Source organism: Trichoderma camerunense (assembly GCF_050948025.1).
Source record: "Trichoderma camerunense strain CBS 138272 chromosome Unknown V8C40scaffold_39, whole genome shotgun sequence".
Taxonomy (NCBI): Eukaryota; Fungi; Ascomycota; class Sordariomycetes; order Hypocreales; family Hypocreaceae; genus Trichoderma; species Trichoderma camerunense.
This window is the reverse complement of record NW_028145331.1, coordinates 274-14984: the sequence shown is the minus strand read 5'-3', so window position 1 is coordinate 14984 and position 14711 is coordinate 274. Positions and strand designations below refer to the sequence as shown.

At 43.7% G+C, this 14711-nt stretch overlaps 7 protein-coding genes across 7 annotated transcripts; 4 read left to right on the top strand and 3 right to left on the bottom strand.

Annotated features, from left to right (window-relative positions):
• Positions 1-173: 173 nt before the first annotated feature.
• On the top strand, positions 174-737 carry V8C40DRAFT_271680 (uncharacterized protein; the record flags this gene model as incomplete). The annotated part of the gene is made up of 1 exon (XM_083220288.1): positions 174-737. One exon carries the CDS (start codon positions 174-176, stop codon positions 735-737), a length of 564 nt encoding a protein of 187 aa, XP_083066924.1.
• Positions 738-2992: 2255 nt separating this feature from the next.
• Positions 2993-3963, top strand: V8C40DRAFT_156078 (uncharacterized protein). The gene is made up of 2 exons (XM_083211376.1): positions 2993-3232; positions 3292-3963. Exons 1-2 carry the CDS (start codon positions 3227-3229, stop codon positions 3736-3738), a joined length of 453 nt encoding a protein of 150 aa, XP_083066923.1. The 5' UTR covers positions 2993-3226; the 3' UTR covers positions 3739-3963.
• Positions 3964-4391: 428 nt separating this feature from the next.
• V8C40DRAFT_259654 (uncharacterized protein) lies at positions 4392-5162 on the top strand. The gene has a single exon (XM_083219021.1). The coding sequence runs from the start codon at positions 4524-4526 to the stop codon at positions 4839-4841; it is 318 nt and encodes a 105-aa protein (XP_083066922.1). The 5' UTR covers positions 4392-4523; the 3' UTR covers positions 4842-5162.
• Positions 5163-6798: 1636 nt separating this feature from the next.
• On the bottom strand, positions 6799-7905 carry V8C40DRAFT_259650 (phosphoglycerate mutase family protein). Its single transcript, XM_083219020.1, has one exon. It carries the CDS (start codon positions 7747-7749, stop codon positions 7102-7104), a length of 648 nt encoding a protein of 215 aa, XP_083066921.1. The 5' UTR covers positions 7750-7905; the 3' UTR covers positions 6799-7101.
• A 920-nt stretch (positions 7906-8825) lies between these two features.
• On the bottom strand, positions 8826-9937 carry V8C40DRAFT_285000 (NAD(P)-binding protein; the record flags this gene model as incomplete). Its single annotated transcript, XM_083222269.1, has 2 exons — positions 8826-8924; positions 8984-9937. 2 exons carry the CDS (start codon positions 9935-9937, stop codon positions 8826-8828), a joined length of 1053 nt encoding a protein of 350 aa, XP_083066920.1.
• An 897-nt stretch (positions 9938-10834) lies between these two features.
• On the bottom strand, positions 10835-12231 carry V8C40DRAFT_284996 (uncharacterized protein; the record flags this gene model as incomplete). Its single annotated transcript, XM_083222268.1, has 2 exons — positions 10835-12098; positions 12154-12231. The coding sequence occupies 2 exons, from the start codon at positions 12229-12231 to the stop codon at positions 10893-10895; spliced, it is 1284 nt and encodes a 427-aa protein (XP_083066919.1). The 3' UTR covers positions 10835-10892.
• A 673-nt stretch (positions 12232-12904) lies between these two features.
• Positions 12905-14089, top strand: V8C40DRAFT_259647 (sulfotransferase family protein). Its single transcript, XM_083219019.1, has one exon. The coding sequence runs from the start codon at positions 13104-13106 to the stop codon at positions 13920-13922; it is 819 nt and encodes a 272-aa protein (XP_083066918.1). The 5' UTR covers positions 12905-13103; the 3' UTR covers positions 13923-14089.
• The last annotated feature ends 622 nt before the right edge of the window (positions 14090-14711 follow it).

Here is a 14711-nt window from a genome sequence, read left to right as displayed (position 1 = left end):
CTGAGACGCTTAGCATAAAAGCAAGCTACGCATGTTGGGCGGTTAAGTAGAATGTGACCACTCTTTGAAACGAGGGGCAAGAAGACATCACAAGTGATGTGAGATGTTATGATGTTGCGCAATGAGATATTGGGGGTTGTTCATGCACACACCTCTATCCAGTTTTACTCTTGATGTTGCAGGATAAAAGTAAGCAGAAGTATACAATTACACGCGCATTGAATGTTCGGGAACGTTTAGAGCTCTTCTCGGCTCGCCACGTACCTGCAAAAGGCTCTCAAGGGATCACCAACTTCAAACTAGATGGGCAGCACTGGTTCGAGCTTGAAAAGATTGAACTCGCCCTAAAAGATTTCTACGCTGCAACTTTGCTGTCCGAGGGGAGGAAAGCGTCACTTGCTGACTGGTTTTCAACCTTGGACTGCCTTCTTCGAGAGATAAGCGAGACGAAGGATCACTACTATGATATCCACACCGAAGATGACAACAACTTCACGTGGACGTACCTTCAAAGCTGCGCAGATGCCGCCTGGTCTAAGTGCGCCGAGTACTATAGTAACCAGCAACTGAATTGGCAAAATCGGTTTCCAGAAGATACGGACCTTCCGCCGGAGTATTATGCCGCCCAAATCCTCGACCCATACCGAAAGTGGGCATGGTTTAGACAGGAATGGGTTATTTCAAGCGACGAGGAGAAGCACACGTGGTTTGAAAGCGCTCAGCTGGCCGTGAAATAGCTTTGGAAGACGGAGTATAAGGGACGGTATCCAGTCGAGATAACGCCGCCATCAGATCCAGCATTTGATCGTCAGCAGGAACACAAGCGTATTCGAATTGACGCCACAGTTTCTGCTACTAATTTGTACGAACAATACATTTCTACGGATTGACTGCATGATGACGAGGCAGGTTGCGAAGAGGCAATTGCGTACTGGCTGTCCCGGTATGACTCCCAAAGAGACCTTACCCGCTTCGCCCTGGATTTGTTTGCCATCTCATCTATGTCGGACGAGTGCGAGCGGCTGTTTAGTAGCGCAAAGCTTACGGTTACCGATCGCCGTGGCAGGATGAAGGCAGATATTGTAGACTTCGGGCCTGGTATAGAGAGCTCCAAGTTGAGGATGATTAGTGGCAGTGAGGATAATGAGAATGACAACGATGGTTTCAATGAATAGTGTAAAAAGTACACTTCCTTTCTTATAGTACTTCCACCTCATTCTCCGTAGGGATTTTAATCCGCCTAAGGGAATCTCCCCAAACGAGTTAGTCCTATTGGTCTTGTTTGGTCTAACCGGTCTGAAGAATTTGTAGACCAAAGTGGATTGGTCTGGTTTGGTCTGACTCCTAGACCAGACCAGACCAGACCATTCCGATCACTACGTCGGGACAGGACACTACCCTTGTTACACCAAGCATAATAGGTGGCAAAGCTTAGCCTTTCTAGGCCGCCTACGTAGCATTATCGAAAAAACATTACGTCTGTGGCTATACTCCTTTAATCACATGTCTGTGGCTACACTCCTTTAATCACATGTCTTAACAACTCGGAAGCAACTCTGCCCTTAGAGACCTTCGTAGTTGGGGCCGGCGTTATGATAGTCCAGTCCGGAGTTTTGGTTGACTACTAATCATATGCATGTCTGGGGCCGACTCGCATTTTACAATTCTATGGATATTCATACTGTCTTGACCGAAGTCTTTTTGTACGTCGTGTGTTGGACAGAGCGGAATATTTGTTGGTTTTCGACAGCTATGACGTAAATCTACAACATAAGTCTCTTTAACAAACAGACTCAACCAACCACATTATGGAGTTACACACTGCGTGATCCTTGTGCTTATTTGACACGTAGACAAACACTACAACCAACAACGACTACGAAGTTTAGGTGCATAATTTTACTGCCCCGTGGCTGTGTGACTCAAATGGCACACTGCATGGACTACGGCCAACAATTGTATACATAAGTAATAACCAACATCAAATCTAACTAATGACGTAAAAATCAGCATATATCACAAGCGGGAGCATTCCCTGCACCAGTTAGCCTACAGGCTGCACTAATTTAAATGTACGGACAAGAGAAATAAAAGCTCTCATTTATTATGTTACTAGTAAGTAGTAACCATAAACCTGTCAAGCTAAGATGAAACCTAGAAACGTAAGGATCACGTTAATGTACAGCGCCCTTTGGATGTTTGTCTGCATTATCTTGCTCTCATTATATAGAAAGAGTGCGAGGTACAAAGCTTCCATCCACAAATAGAGTTTAGTATATCGAAAGGTACTATAATGCATTTATTCAACTTGAAAAGCCTTCGAAATGTTAGCGGTATTAACATTACTCGCTATTTTCCTTGTTTACAAATTGTCGAAGGTAGATAATTCGACTAGATCCTTTTTCTCCAACCCGCCCAATTACTACCGGCCCTCTGGGTATCCGGGCATTCCGGCTCTCAGCCGCCTCTTCTTCGGCGATGACGTCCCATTCTTCATCAGGCTGCTTCAGGGCTCCAATACTCGCAGAGGGGCGGTCTAAAGTAGCGACGATCAGGAGAATGAACGTAAGAACCTCGGGTAAAATCACACTCTACCTTGTCCAGCAGCTGTACTTTGACTTCGTTCTTCTGCGTTGGCATCGCTGTGCCGCTTCGTTTCGAAAGTTTCTGTATCTTTCCCCGATTTACGGCCCTGCGTGGGGCCTGAAGACGATGAAGGGGGCGATGTATTCGACATAGCGTAGTGCTGAGAAGCTTTTCCCGTTTAACATTCAGTTAGTAATGCGTTAAGTAAGAGCAAGAAATTAACAGTGATACTAAGATAATGGATGTAGATATAAAAGGAGAAAGAGAAGAAATTAAAAATATTTGCAAGTATTCTGTGATGTAGTGATTTATTTTAAGCACACGTGAGCGGTGGCGATTTTCCAAGCCCAAGGCAGTTTTGGAAAGAACGCTAGTCCCCGATATACTGGCAGCCTTGATGGTTTGACATAAATCGGGCTATTGCCGACATGCAAGCCACACACCCAGATATGGAAATAAGTTGTTGATCGATGGCTCTCCTTTTGTCTACAGGGTTGCATGAGCCATTTTGCACACAACTTGGAGCGATACAAAAGGCTCAGGCTTCGCAAATTATCTTGCGCTATATCAATTTCCAGTGCATACAATACTACTTTAAAGTCGACTCCCATTGCATGCAACAGTGCTTTACATTTCAAAAATGAAGGTCAGTCTATTAAACCTTAAGAGGCACAAGCTATACTAACCGCGATTCATAATATGTAGGCTCACCTTTTCGTTAATCTTTTAATGAGCTCGATGCTCTGTCTTGTGATTGGCTTTGCTATTCCAGACGTTGATGTTACTATTGCGCACCAGTCATCCTACAATAATGGCTCTACTGATGTCAACAGCACGTTGGCTGTTCGCGCTGATGACGATGAGTGGCAACTTGTCGTCTACGACAAAAGCGCCGCCAACGGAGCCTGTGAGGGGGCATCCGAAACAATCAAGGGGAAGTCAGTCTCGGAGAAATGTTATAAGTTCTTCACTACTCACGTTGAATGCATCAATTTTGGCGTCAGCAATGGTCTTCCATACTGTGATGTCAAAATTAAGCCAAATTGCGGCTCGGGTACCGTTGATCAAACCGTCTCCGTTAAGGGTGGCGAGAATAAAAACGGTGTCAACGTCAAGGATGCCGGAGGCGGTGAAATCACATGCGGCAAGTAAGCAGTATTGTGTTTTACTTGGAAAGACTTGTGGTCACAATTAGTTCCCTCAGATTAAAAAACTAAACGGATCTTACAAAGGACAGCCACTATTAAAACTGCTCGGAGCTGCTTAAATAGCCTACATAGCTTTAACTTGTTCTCAGGCATTAGTGTATTAGTTGAATTAGTCTCGCAAGGTAACCTTGTGAAGTCGAGATTACGAATATACTATAACTTTTCTCCCCTTAATCTAGTTCACACTGCTGGCATTGTTAAACTCATGGCTGCCTTGAAACACGCTGATATACGTAGAGTCTAACTCCAGTGAGTCAGATCACACCCAAAATTCAGAAATCAACGTGCCAACAACAAATGGGTAAGATTCCGGTAATTTATCGCCGGGCAGGACCTAATGAAGAAAGGACCGACAGCGTATATAAACGAGATGCTATTGGTGTCGTATTCATATGATCATGACGTCAATAGCATGCTACAATACATTGAAACTGCTTGTAATAGCAGGCACCAATCGATAATCGGGGAACACATATCAAATTCGGTCCTTTTGTAGAACAGCGATTCAGGCATAGTGATCTCTAGGAGCAAACTGAATCGGCCCCGGTTCATGTATAAATAGTGCCGCCACTCATGTTTCTAGCTCTCAGATAACATAACAAATATTACATCTAACTATAACACAACATTTAAAAAGAAGGCCAAATTCCATAAGCTTTATGTGCGTTATTCCATTCACAAATAAGTCGTCTCTTAGGCTGCTTCTTGACACTTAATCTCTCAGACAAAATGCAAATCTCATATTTTCTTATTACCACCATCCTTGCCGTCCGAATTAACGCAGCCTGGAAAATTGAGTACTTCTCAGATAAAAACTGCAACGACTTTGAATCGTCAGAGGAGGGTCCTGACCAGCGCTGCGTACCCGTGTTAATGGACCATGCTGGTAAAACAGGTTCCGTTAAGTGGCACGGTAAAGACGCAAGCGTGTGGCTAAATGACAAGTGTACAACTCCTGCTGATCCTCACGGGCCAACAACTTATGTGCATGATGGAAACTGTTTTGGGGTGCTAGAGAATACATACTTTTACACTCCCAAAGACTAAAAGCGTTAGGATGGGTTACTGATTTGGCAGAGTGAGATCAGAATGCTCCAAAGTGTGGGTGTTTGATCAGAGTAGCGTTTCGGGAACCGGGTTAAGCCTGGGTTCAGACACTACCTGAGGGGTTGCGCAAGGCGGGTTTTCTCCACCAGACACTGCCCCAGCATTGCTCGGAGATATTAAAATAGCACAAAATAAATAAATAATCAGTACGAATACATAGTAGCTAGGTTTTGCGGATGATGTTGGGCTAGTCTTTGTAGCGGGGGACTTAGTGAAATTCGCATTGGCTACTAGAGAGGGCTAAACAATGCAATGGTAAGTGGCAAGATTAAAAGCTTAGTTGACGGCCAAGTTGCCGAAACCGAGAGCTGGCAGACCAGGGCCACGATCTCGATCTGTTTCACCGGCCCGTCCCCGTAGCATCCGGGCGGGGTTGTGGCAGAGAGAGGGGTGCTTTTATCAGCTTGCCTTTATCTCTGCACGTCTGCAGGATCACTAGAAGGATTCATGTCAAAAATTCCATTACCAAAAGATCCTTGTATAACGCCAGCATAGTTCCTGACTACTATCAAACCATATTGAACCAACATGGTCTCCGCATCCTCCAGGCTGTTCCTATCCACGTTTGCTCCGACTTCCTACTCCGCTATCAGTGTGCATTTTAAGTGTCTTTATCTTCCAATGGCAAAAGGAACGCAGGTCATAACCAAAACGGAAGCAAACATGGTGCTCGTCACATTAGCTTCATCATTAGTGTGGCTCCGAACTGTTGCTGCAATTAGTTCTCTCGACGCTTCATCTTTCCTGATTTGGATTGGGTCCGGGTACTAGAGTAGTATGTGAGTCTGGCAACATTTTAACATTAGGTCTAGCATTTAATAGCAAGACAAAGTGCATATGACTTAATTATTTCTAAATTTAACAGCATGATCTCCAAACTTCAGCAGAGCTAAGATCATTTTCTTAAGCAGGAGTATCGTGTTTACTCTCAACAGTTGGCGATACAGTTTGTGATTATATTTAGGCATCCAGTCCGATATTTCAAATGCCGGAGAATAAACCACAGGACTGTATGGGCTGATATGGGGAGAGATCGCATAAGGAAGCAGAAGAAGCAAAGTGTAAGATGATCTTTGCCATGGATAGCATCAGCTTGCTGTGCCGTCTTGGTCTCTGAGAGTTTGTATGGGCATTCGAGTGAGCGGCTGATTACAGTTTCATAGGCGGAATTAGAGACATCACTGGAGAGTGCGTAGTGGTCCTAATATAGCTACATTGTGCCAACAGCAGAACTTTTGCATCAAGATGACTAGAGCCAACAGCACGGATTTCACATCAAGGAGACTGCAGCCAACAGCAGGGCTCGTGCATGAGACACGTAATGGTACGTGCCCTTTAGATGGGGGAGGGCCTTGTTGAGATATTACACTAGTTCGCCCACACCCACTGCAGATTATAGGCATAGTCGTACGTAAGTCTTCGGGTGCGGCCAGTGACCATCAGCAGCATCCCCCACGAACCACGTCAAAGGACATCTAGCGGGACATTGCTCAATCAAAATACAGTTGCAAGTAATGTCAGTTATTAAACATTGCGGGTGTTTCGTGCACGATGACCAGTCCATAAGTTATTTAGTAAGACAAGCATTTCCTTTTGCTATCAAGGCACGGTAACGGGGATGCCGGGCTGCTTACAGAGGTCCATCTGGCTAGGGTACAAGTTTTGCTCACTACTAGACAAGATTCGACGCAGACTCGTCTATTCCAGAGGAGATATTTTACAATACGAGGCAAAAGCTGCCGACCCAAACTTATGCCTCAATGAAACAGCAGTTGTTCCCAATAGCGTGTAGAGCACTCGGCTTGGGAACTATTTGGATGGAGACCTCAGAGAATAAAGCATTCACAAAATAGTAAAGTCGGAAAGTCTTGATGGTATAATGAGCGTGGGTATTCTACAGCGAACTGAGTAGTCTACGATTAGGCTATTTGCGATATGTATAATAATTAGAAATAATATGCAATGGCCTATATTAACACCCCATTTCCTTTGATGAGCATGGTAGTGAGTGTATTCCAAGGAGTAGCAACGTCATACAACTAGACCTCGCATGAGATACCTGGAAAGGACATCAAAGTTTGTTATAGTACATGAACACATTCAATCAGTGTATTTGGCATGGTATTGATTTGTTGTCATGTCCACCCGAGCGTTCAAAAACATAAATACTATATGACAGGACGGACTATACTATGCATTCCTAAGTAGATAATAAAACAATCTCTCCATCAGGCTTTTCTTGAATGCGAAATGAATTCCATCCCGCCTGTGGAAGATTGAGGTTCATATCCTGCGATAGATATTGCATGAACGCGCTATGCGTGACTACTACAATAGCCCTTTGACTCGACGAACTGGATTGATCCGACTGTACAGACTTGGCAATATTCCATAGCTTCTTACGAAAGGTCTTGGCCCGAAGAATGACAGCCTTCTCGTCCGCCGCATACATGCCGGTTTTAATAAACCAATCCTTATCCAACGTGGTAAGATCAACGTTTGGGAATAATTTCTCCAAAATATCGCGATCAGAGCCCGTGTCGCAGGGTAGATCGCTTGTTTCCTGCAAGTCTCGATCTACTAGTAATCTAGCGGCTCCGTGTTGGCCATCCTCACCAACGCTATCTAAAGCGAGAACCTGTGAGAATCCTTGAAGGGTAGTTTGTAGAGCTCGTTTGAGGGGCGAAGTGAGGACGACGGAGATTGAGCTAGGTTCCGGAAATGTCTTCGCCAGGTGTGATGCCTGGTCAAAGCCCTTCAAGGTCAATGGTGGGTCTCGTTGCGAGAAATCCATGATTACATTATGTTCCGCTTCAGCGTGGCGAACGACAAAAATAAGCGGCTCCATTTCGTCTTGACTTCAACTTGTGGTCAGGAAGGAAATGATCAATGGGGAAATGTAAAATGGAAATCGAGAAATAACCAAGGTGAAAAAAAAAAGAAAAGAGAAAAAAAGGTCTTCAATATGAGATTTTGAAGCACTACTGGTGGGCTGGTCGGTGGTGTGTTCTTGATGTCAGATTTCGACAATTATGACGACAGCCGTATTATAAACTCAACATAAGTAGCTATCAAAGAGTGATTCAGGCGTGCAAAAAATAATTTTAAAACTAAACTAATGCAATCCCGACGTAAGTTTAGCGACAAGCTAAGCTAAGATTAGAGATATTCCGAATTCTGCTCCTGGCTCGGATCATGGTCTTTCCAAATAAATAGGTGTATCTTCAATTTTAACCATAAGAGTAAATGACACCTTTATGCTGATAGCTATTAGAGGAACACATTCGTATAAAAAAATATGCGCTGTGCTTTAAGGCCACCTACTTCATTAAGGTTAAATCTTTACATTTACAATGTAGACGCTGAATCTGGACTTGGTGGGAGTATTATACCATGATACATTCATAAATGAAAGTCTTGTATGTAGCCAGAAGACCCTGCTCTCAAACTTCTAATAACCAGTCATAAAATTGTAAAATTGAAGGTACAAGTTTTGACGTGGAGGCTTATAAGTGGATTGAACACCTGATGGCATTTATTTAATTTCCTCTGCCACACAGGCCTTGGAGACTTTTTGTGAAGAAAGTACCCCAGCGGATCAAGTCATCTATTAGCTAGGGAATCTCGTGGTGCTCTGCCCGGTCACAATATTAATGAACAGTACGAAGGATAATTTAGCGTGCTTTTAATCCCTTTGGCCTGCAAAAAGATGCCGCGTAATGGTGTATATTTTCTTCGGAGACTCAAACGCGCCGTGCATGGAGTGAAGAATCAGCGGATTTTTATCATCGATATATGAATACAGTTTTCTTAGCATTCTGATGTTTTACCATACTTCAACTATTTATAGTATAAGGGACGAAGTAGATAAACTTTATAAATGGAGTCAGGTACGCGTATTATAACGGCGCATCACCACTGTTCTCAGGCTACCTCTTTATCCAGTAGCTCCAGGTACTGGCCAACAACGCTCTCTATCATCGTTTCAAGCGGCTGAGGTTTAATACTAAGCTCGTTCTCTGTCTGTAGGCAGACAAGTGAGTTAATATATATTTAGATGACAAGCTTAGACTTGAACTTACTTCGCTTATATCCCATTTAATAACGAAACTTGGACAATTTCCCGCTTTTAGTCTTCCATCTTCGAAAGCCTCTGGATAAAGCTTCTTTGCGATGGTAATCGCATCGTTCCAAACTATCTCGCGATTAATTACGTACGTACGGTCACCAGGGACACGAGGGTCCAATGCGACGACGTGGGCACGTGCAACGTCTTCTCCATACGCGGCATTCCCTACCATCTCGAATTCGAATCGTTTCCCTGTCAATAGGCTCAGAAGAACCCCATTACTTCCACTGTGGAGAATGGTTTCCTTGTCCTTCGACAGCTCGTCACGAGCCCATATCCATGGTGGGACGACAGTAATAAGGTCAAAAAGCGGTTTTTGATCTCGGACAAAAGCTTCTGAAGCAAGGAGCGCGGTCTTCTTCGCAGCAAGATAAGCCTCAACCTCTGAGCTATAGGGTGGTGGCGGAGGTGCGTTTCGGTCGTTGGGAGTCCAAACTCGTTCTAAGTCGCGTTTCAGGCCTGAGACAACTGGAAGTGGTAGGATGGCGCCAGTGGTGCTAGTCATTACGACTCGCTTCACAGTTCCATGAGATTTTGTTGCCGCCGCCTCGAGGATCTCAATAGCACCTCTTTCGCATGCAGAAATGAATTGCTTTTCCAGGATAGAGGAGTTTTGTTCACCTTCTCCCCAGCTGGGAATCGGCGCAGCGAGGTGAATGACGTATTTGACCCCCTGAATAGCGTCGTCAAAAGCGCCAGGAGCACTCATGTCTAGCACGGATACAAATGAGAGCTGTTCTGAAGTTGGAGAGAGGCTCTTTAGGGTTGGTGCAGAGAGAATTCCTTCCGCTTTAGTCATAGAACGGACCGCAGCACGAATGCGATATCCGTGCTTAAGCAAGTCGATGATGGTAAGGTAGCCCAAGAAGCCCGTGGCTCCAGTCATGAGGACAAGATCTCCAGCCATGTTAATGTTAATTGGATAGAGTGAATCAGATTGAATCAATTCAGCTATGCAATTGGCGCGAAGGGCTTATAGATCCTTCGTCGAGCATTTATTCCTCGATTGCTCAATGGGTCATTCAGCAACTCCCTTTGTTCTGTCGATTCTACTTTACACTCTTTTATTTCCAAGCAAATTTCCCTACTAGCATTTTTTCATTTATAAACGTGATAATAACCCATAAATCCATTAGATACCCGTCATAAACCTAGTATTCATAGCGGCAACTACCACAGTGCACCGAGATGGCCAGTTCGAGGAATAGCACAGAGATGGCCAGTTCGAGGAATAGCACAGAGATGGCCAGTTCGAGAAATAGACCCACATCTCGCTTGCTAAGAGCCAAGTTGAACAGACTCCGTAAATCCGGTTTTGGGAAGAGGGCTCACGCTAGGATATTGGGTTATTAACACGGCCCGATCTCATAGAGATGGTTATTCATAGGTTCCTTACAGCATCCATTTCGGAGCCTTTCCATCGCAGATTAATGTACGACCGATTAATAATAAATGGGGTGTTTTCGTGTCATAATTCAATTGACTCAACTTTTGTGGTGATTATTGCAATAGTTAATAATCCGGTTCGTAGTGTTATTCCACTCTGTAACTAGTAATTTCCTCTGTCGCTCCTCCGCATCCACACACGATGCTATTCTAAGCAATGATGTTAAAGGGTATCAAGACTGGAACAGCAATATATCTCCTGACTAACTGAATATAAAAAACGCCTCCCTCGTATATTAGTATGCCTTGTAGTCAGACGGCTTGGTGAACGAGCGGTGTGAAAGGTTGCGACTCAACATAAGGACGTTGGTGTTACAACAAAGTATCATTTGTTCCCGAGTCTTATACTCTCACATATCTCTCTACACAAGATTCCCAATGACAGATCTTGTTCGTTATTAATTAATTATAGAAATCTAGATACTCATGCTCATCTCCGTTAGGAATGATCCTACGGCATGATCAATGAAAGAATGATGCCATCTTGGTCCTTCGCCAAGAGATATGGCACCTATTTTCAATTTCTCAATCAATATTCTCGCCTCTAATATCTTTTCATTCCGATTTGTAAAGCCTGGGACAATGTGTGGCGCGAACCGATGCAAATGATTCGGGTATGTAGAAGGCGAGGCTGTATGTGGCCGCGTTCGGATCGATGAATGCGACGATATTCGAACATAATGGGAATTGATTAGCAATCCCCATTCATTCTGTAGATATCGCTCCACCTCCCATGTGCTCATGAATTCGACCTCTGGGGTACCCGTCGATGCGATTTCCTTTGCTATCGCACTTTTCACGTGTCTCCGATCTGGTAAACTTGTCTCTGGTTCCTCCAGAACTCTACTTTTTACCTTGGGACTCCGGCTTGTTCCGTGAAGCAACATGTTCATGACCTCGGTAACAACATCCAAGACCTGAGAGAAAGTGGCATAGCGTCTCTTGTACCGAAGAACGCTATTCAAGATGTCTTGGGGAATCTCTCCCCGAAGGGCCTTCCCCACCATAGCGATCGTCTCAAAATAGAGGAACGAAGAGAAGCTATCACGGCCGGCGAGGATGTATGGTATAGCGCTTGTCACGTCTGTTGAGATGTCCTTGGGAATACCCCAAAGGTGGTTGTGACGTATATCGGGTAGCTCAGGCTCGATAGTGATCGAAGTGATTGAAGTGGCAGGATCTAAAGAGAGCTGATGTCCTAGATCCGGTAACATCATAGATGTACTTGTATTAGATACCTGCTGTAATAACGTTAAAGCATCCATCGTTCCACTCGATTCTGGGAGGAGAGACATGGGACTAGACGCCACGCGAGATAGTTGAAGAGTATTGTAGCTAATATCGACCCCTTGTTGACGGTCCATGTGAACTTGATCTTTATCTTCTACGAGGCGATTCGCTCTTTGAGCCAGCCCTAAGAATCTCTCCATGGTATGTTTGAGCAGCGCAGGATTAACATCCGATGAACCGAAAAAAGTATTATCAACAAATGACAGGAAGGAAGCGTTCATCTCTTCAATTATACATGCAAGGCCAGTAACTCTTTCTTCGAGCGCTTTAACATGCTGCTGTCTTCGCTCCCGAAGTGCCTTTTGGGCTCTCCGTCCCCGAGCCCTTCGCGCCTGGAGGAATGGAATTAGTATCCCCGGGGTTACTCGCTGCTCTTAGTTCACTTACATCGTGTGCCGAATGGGCCACCTCTTTTCGTGGTCGGCCTCGCGGACGATGCTGTTTAATCGATTGCTCACTACTCATGACTGGCAAAGGTAACAAATGAGATGCCAGGAAGTCGATCAGTTGACGGATGTCTTTCTCAGAATATAAAGTTTTGTTACTCCGTACTCCGCATAGGGATTATACAATTAGTCATATTCCGCCTTGAGGCTGATTTCTCAGCACCCGCTTTCCTTGCTCCGCGACTAGTTCCACTGCAACTACTTACTACCGTGTTATGAAGAAAGTTAGTCTATTAAAATAATTGGGCAAAATCCAACTAAGACTGATGGTGAAATTACTTCATATACAATAGATAGGTGAATTGAGACGTTTCTCCAAAAATAACCAATTGATTCAAGGGACAGGAGCAAGAGGAGTTGCTACCCCGCTGCTGCTACTGAAGATACATTGTATAGCCGGTTTGACAAGAACCCCCATGTCCTGTTGCATTACCAATGCCCACCTTGGCGTTCCAAGTGAGCACTATTACTTAGACCTAACCTGCAGTATTGAAATACTGCTACAAAGTTGTTTTCATGTTATCCAAGATAAAGTGACCAAGCTTGTATAGGTCTAGTTACGAAACTTGTAAAGCACTGTTACCTTCTATTAGTTATTATTAGCAGTCAGTGCGCGATTTTCTTTATTCCATGTCATAAAGAGCTTTTGTAGTTTGGTTTCTATGATTTGATTGGCCATCCACGCTTCGTAACGCGTGTTGCAAGAAAAAACGTTGGGTTGTGATGCTGGGGTTATTGTCAGATTTACTTTCACTTTTGCATCACTGAATTCTCAATTGCAAGCATTTACTGTTGTCTTCCTCTGTGCATGCAACATAACTCGCCTTACACTGCGCTCACACTGCTCTCTGCAACCACAAATATTACGGAAAACTGCTTTTTGATCTCATTATGTGTGACAAGGAAGAGTTCAACAATAATCATGCCGGAAAAGGACTCCTCGTCATTCATGTCGCCCTCTTCCGCATGGCAACGCGGTCGCTCGCAGAAGCATATAGGACCCTGGGCTACAAGACTCACCACGGGGTAGAGGATATTTTAGGAAATCCGTGGGACAAAATCGAACAGGCTGCAGAAGCGACATGGCCAACTGTGCCTAATGCGCGTCCCAGGTCACGATTCACGCGAAGTGATTGGGATAATCTCTGGGGGAACGAGTACGACATAGTTACCGATTTAGCCTGCCCGTTCGCCGATCAGCTGATCCAGGCTTACCCTGACGCGAAAGTTGTCATTGTTCAGCGAGATTTTGATAGCTGGTGGAACAGTTACCAAGCAGGGGTATTGGACAAGTTGTTCTCCCCAGGGCAGCAGATTTTCGTCTTCCTTATCGGGAGTGTGATCGGATCGCGAGCCGCCGAGGCCATGCTCAAGGTGAATTACGGATTTTTCAAGGCTACAAGTGTATCTGAAATCCGAGAGCATGCCCGCGAAGTCTATGACGAATATTATAGGCAGATTAGGGCAATAATACCAGAAGCGAAGCGATTGGAGTACGCCATGGGGGATGGATGGGAACCTCTGTGCGCGTTCTTGGGCAAAGACGTCCCAGATATTCCGTTCCCACGCTTAAATGATAGCAAATCGCGCAGCGAGAGCCAAAGGCAGGGTGAGATTATGGTACTGTTAAATTCTGTTAAAAAAGTTACGTTGTTAGGTCTTGGCGTTGTCATAATTGCAGGATCACTACGGTATTTTGCGCAGGCATAGATACAATGCGGTGCGGTCGATTTACTACTAGTCATTAGCCTATGGCTTACTCAATCTTATATGTATCTTTTAAGATTATTACAAGATGGTTATTAGATGCCGGTCCCTAATATCTGGAGTTTACGTTCAGTCCCATCGCTGTCTATAGTAGTAATCCGAAAATGGCTATTACATGCCAATATGCCTGTGCCTTAAAAGAGTTAATTGGTGAAACTGGATTTGCATTTATTGATTGGCAGAATCATGCTCACTGGAACACCGTGTCTAGTGATGTGGAAAAGCTTCATCTTCCGAAAGCTCACAGCCACTGAGAAGACAGTTGCACCAGGGGATTTGGCTAACATCGTGATCAATTGGCAAGTGGGATTAGTAACAAAGTTGAGCTTGTCTGACTGGTACAAAGGAGAAATATTTATTTATGGATGTATAGAAAATAGAGAGATGTCACGACCCGGCTCTTAAGGTCGCGATAATAGGCCAATAGGTTGGCTGGACTAGATTAACTTTAATCCCTTAATTAATTAGGAAAGGATTAAGATATAATTTCTTAATTTAATAATAAATTAATAAATTATTTATTAATTTAAGGAAGGATTAATATTTTATTTATTAATTTAATTTAAGTTAACTAAATATATAAGTTTATTTTATATTATTTATTAAAATACTTAAATAGCTAGTTATTATTAATATAATAGTATTTAAATTAAATATTTAAATATTTTTTTTTATAATTAATAATAAAATTACTTATTTATTAATTTAATTACTTTATTAATATAAATTATA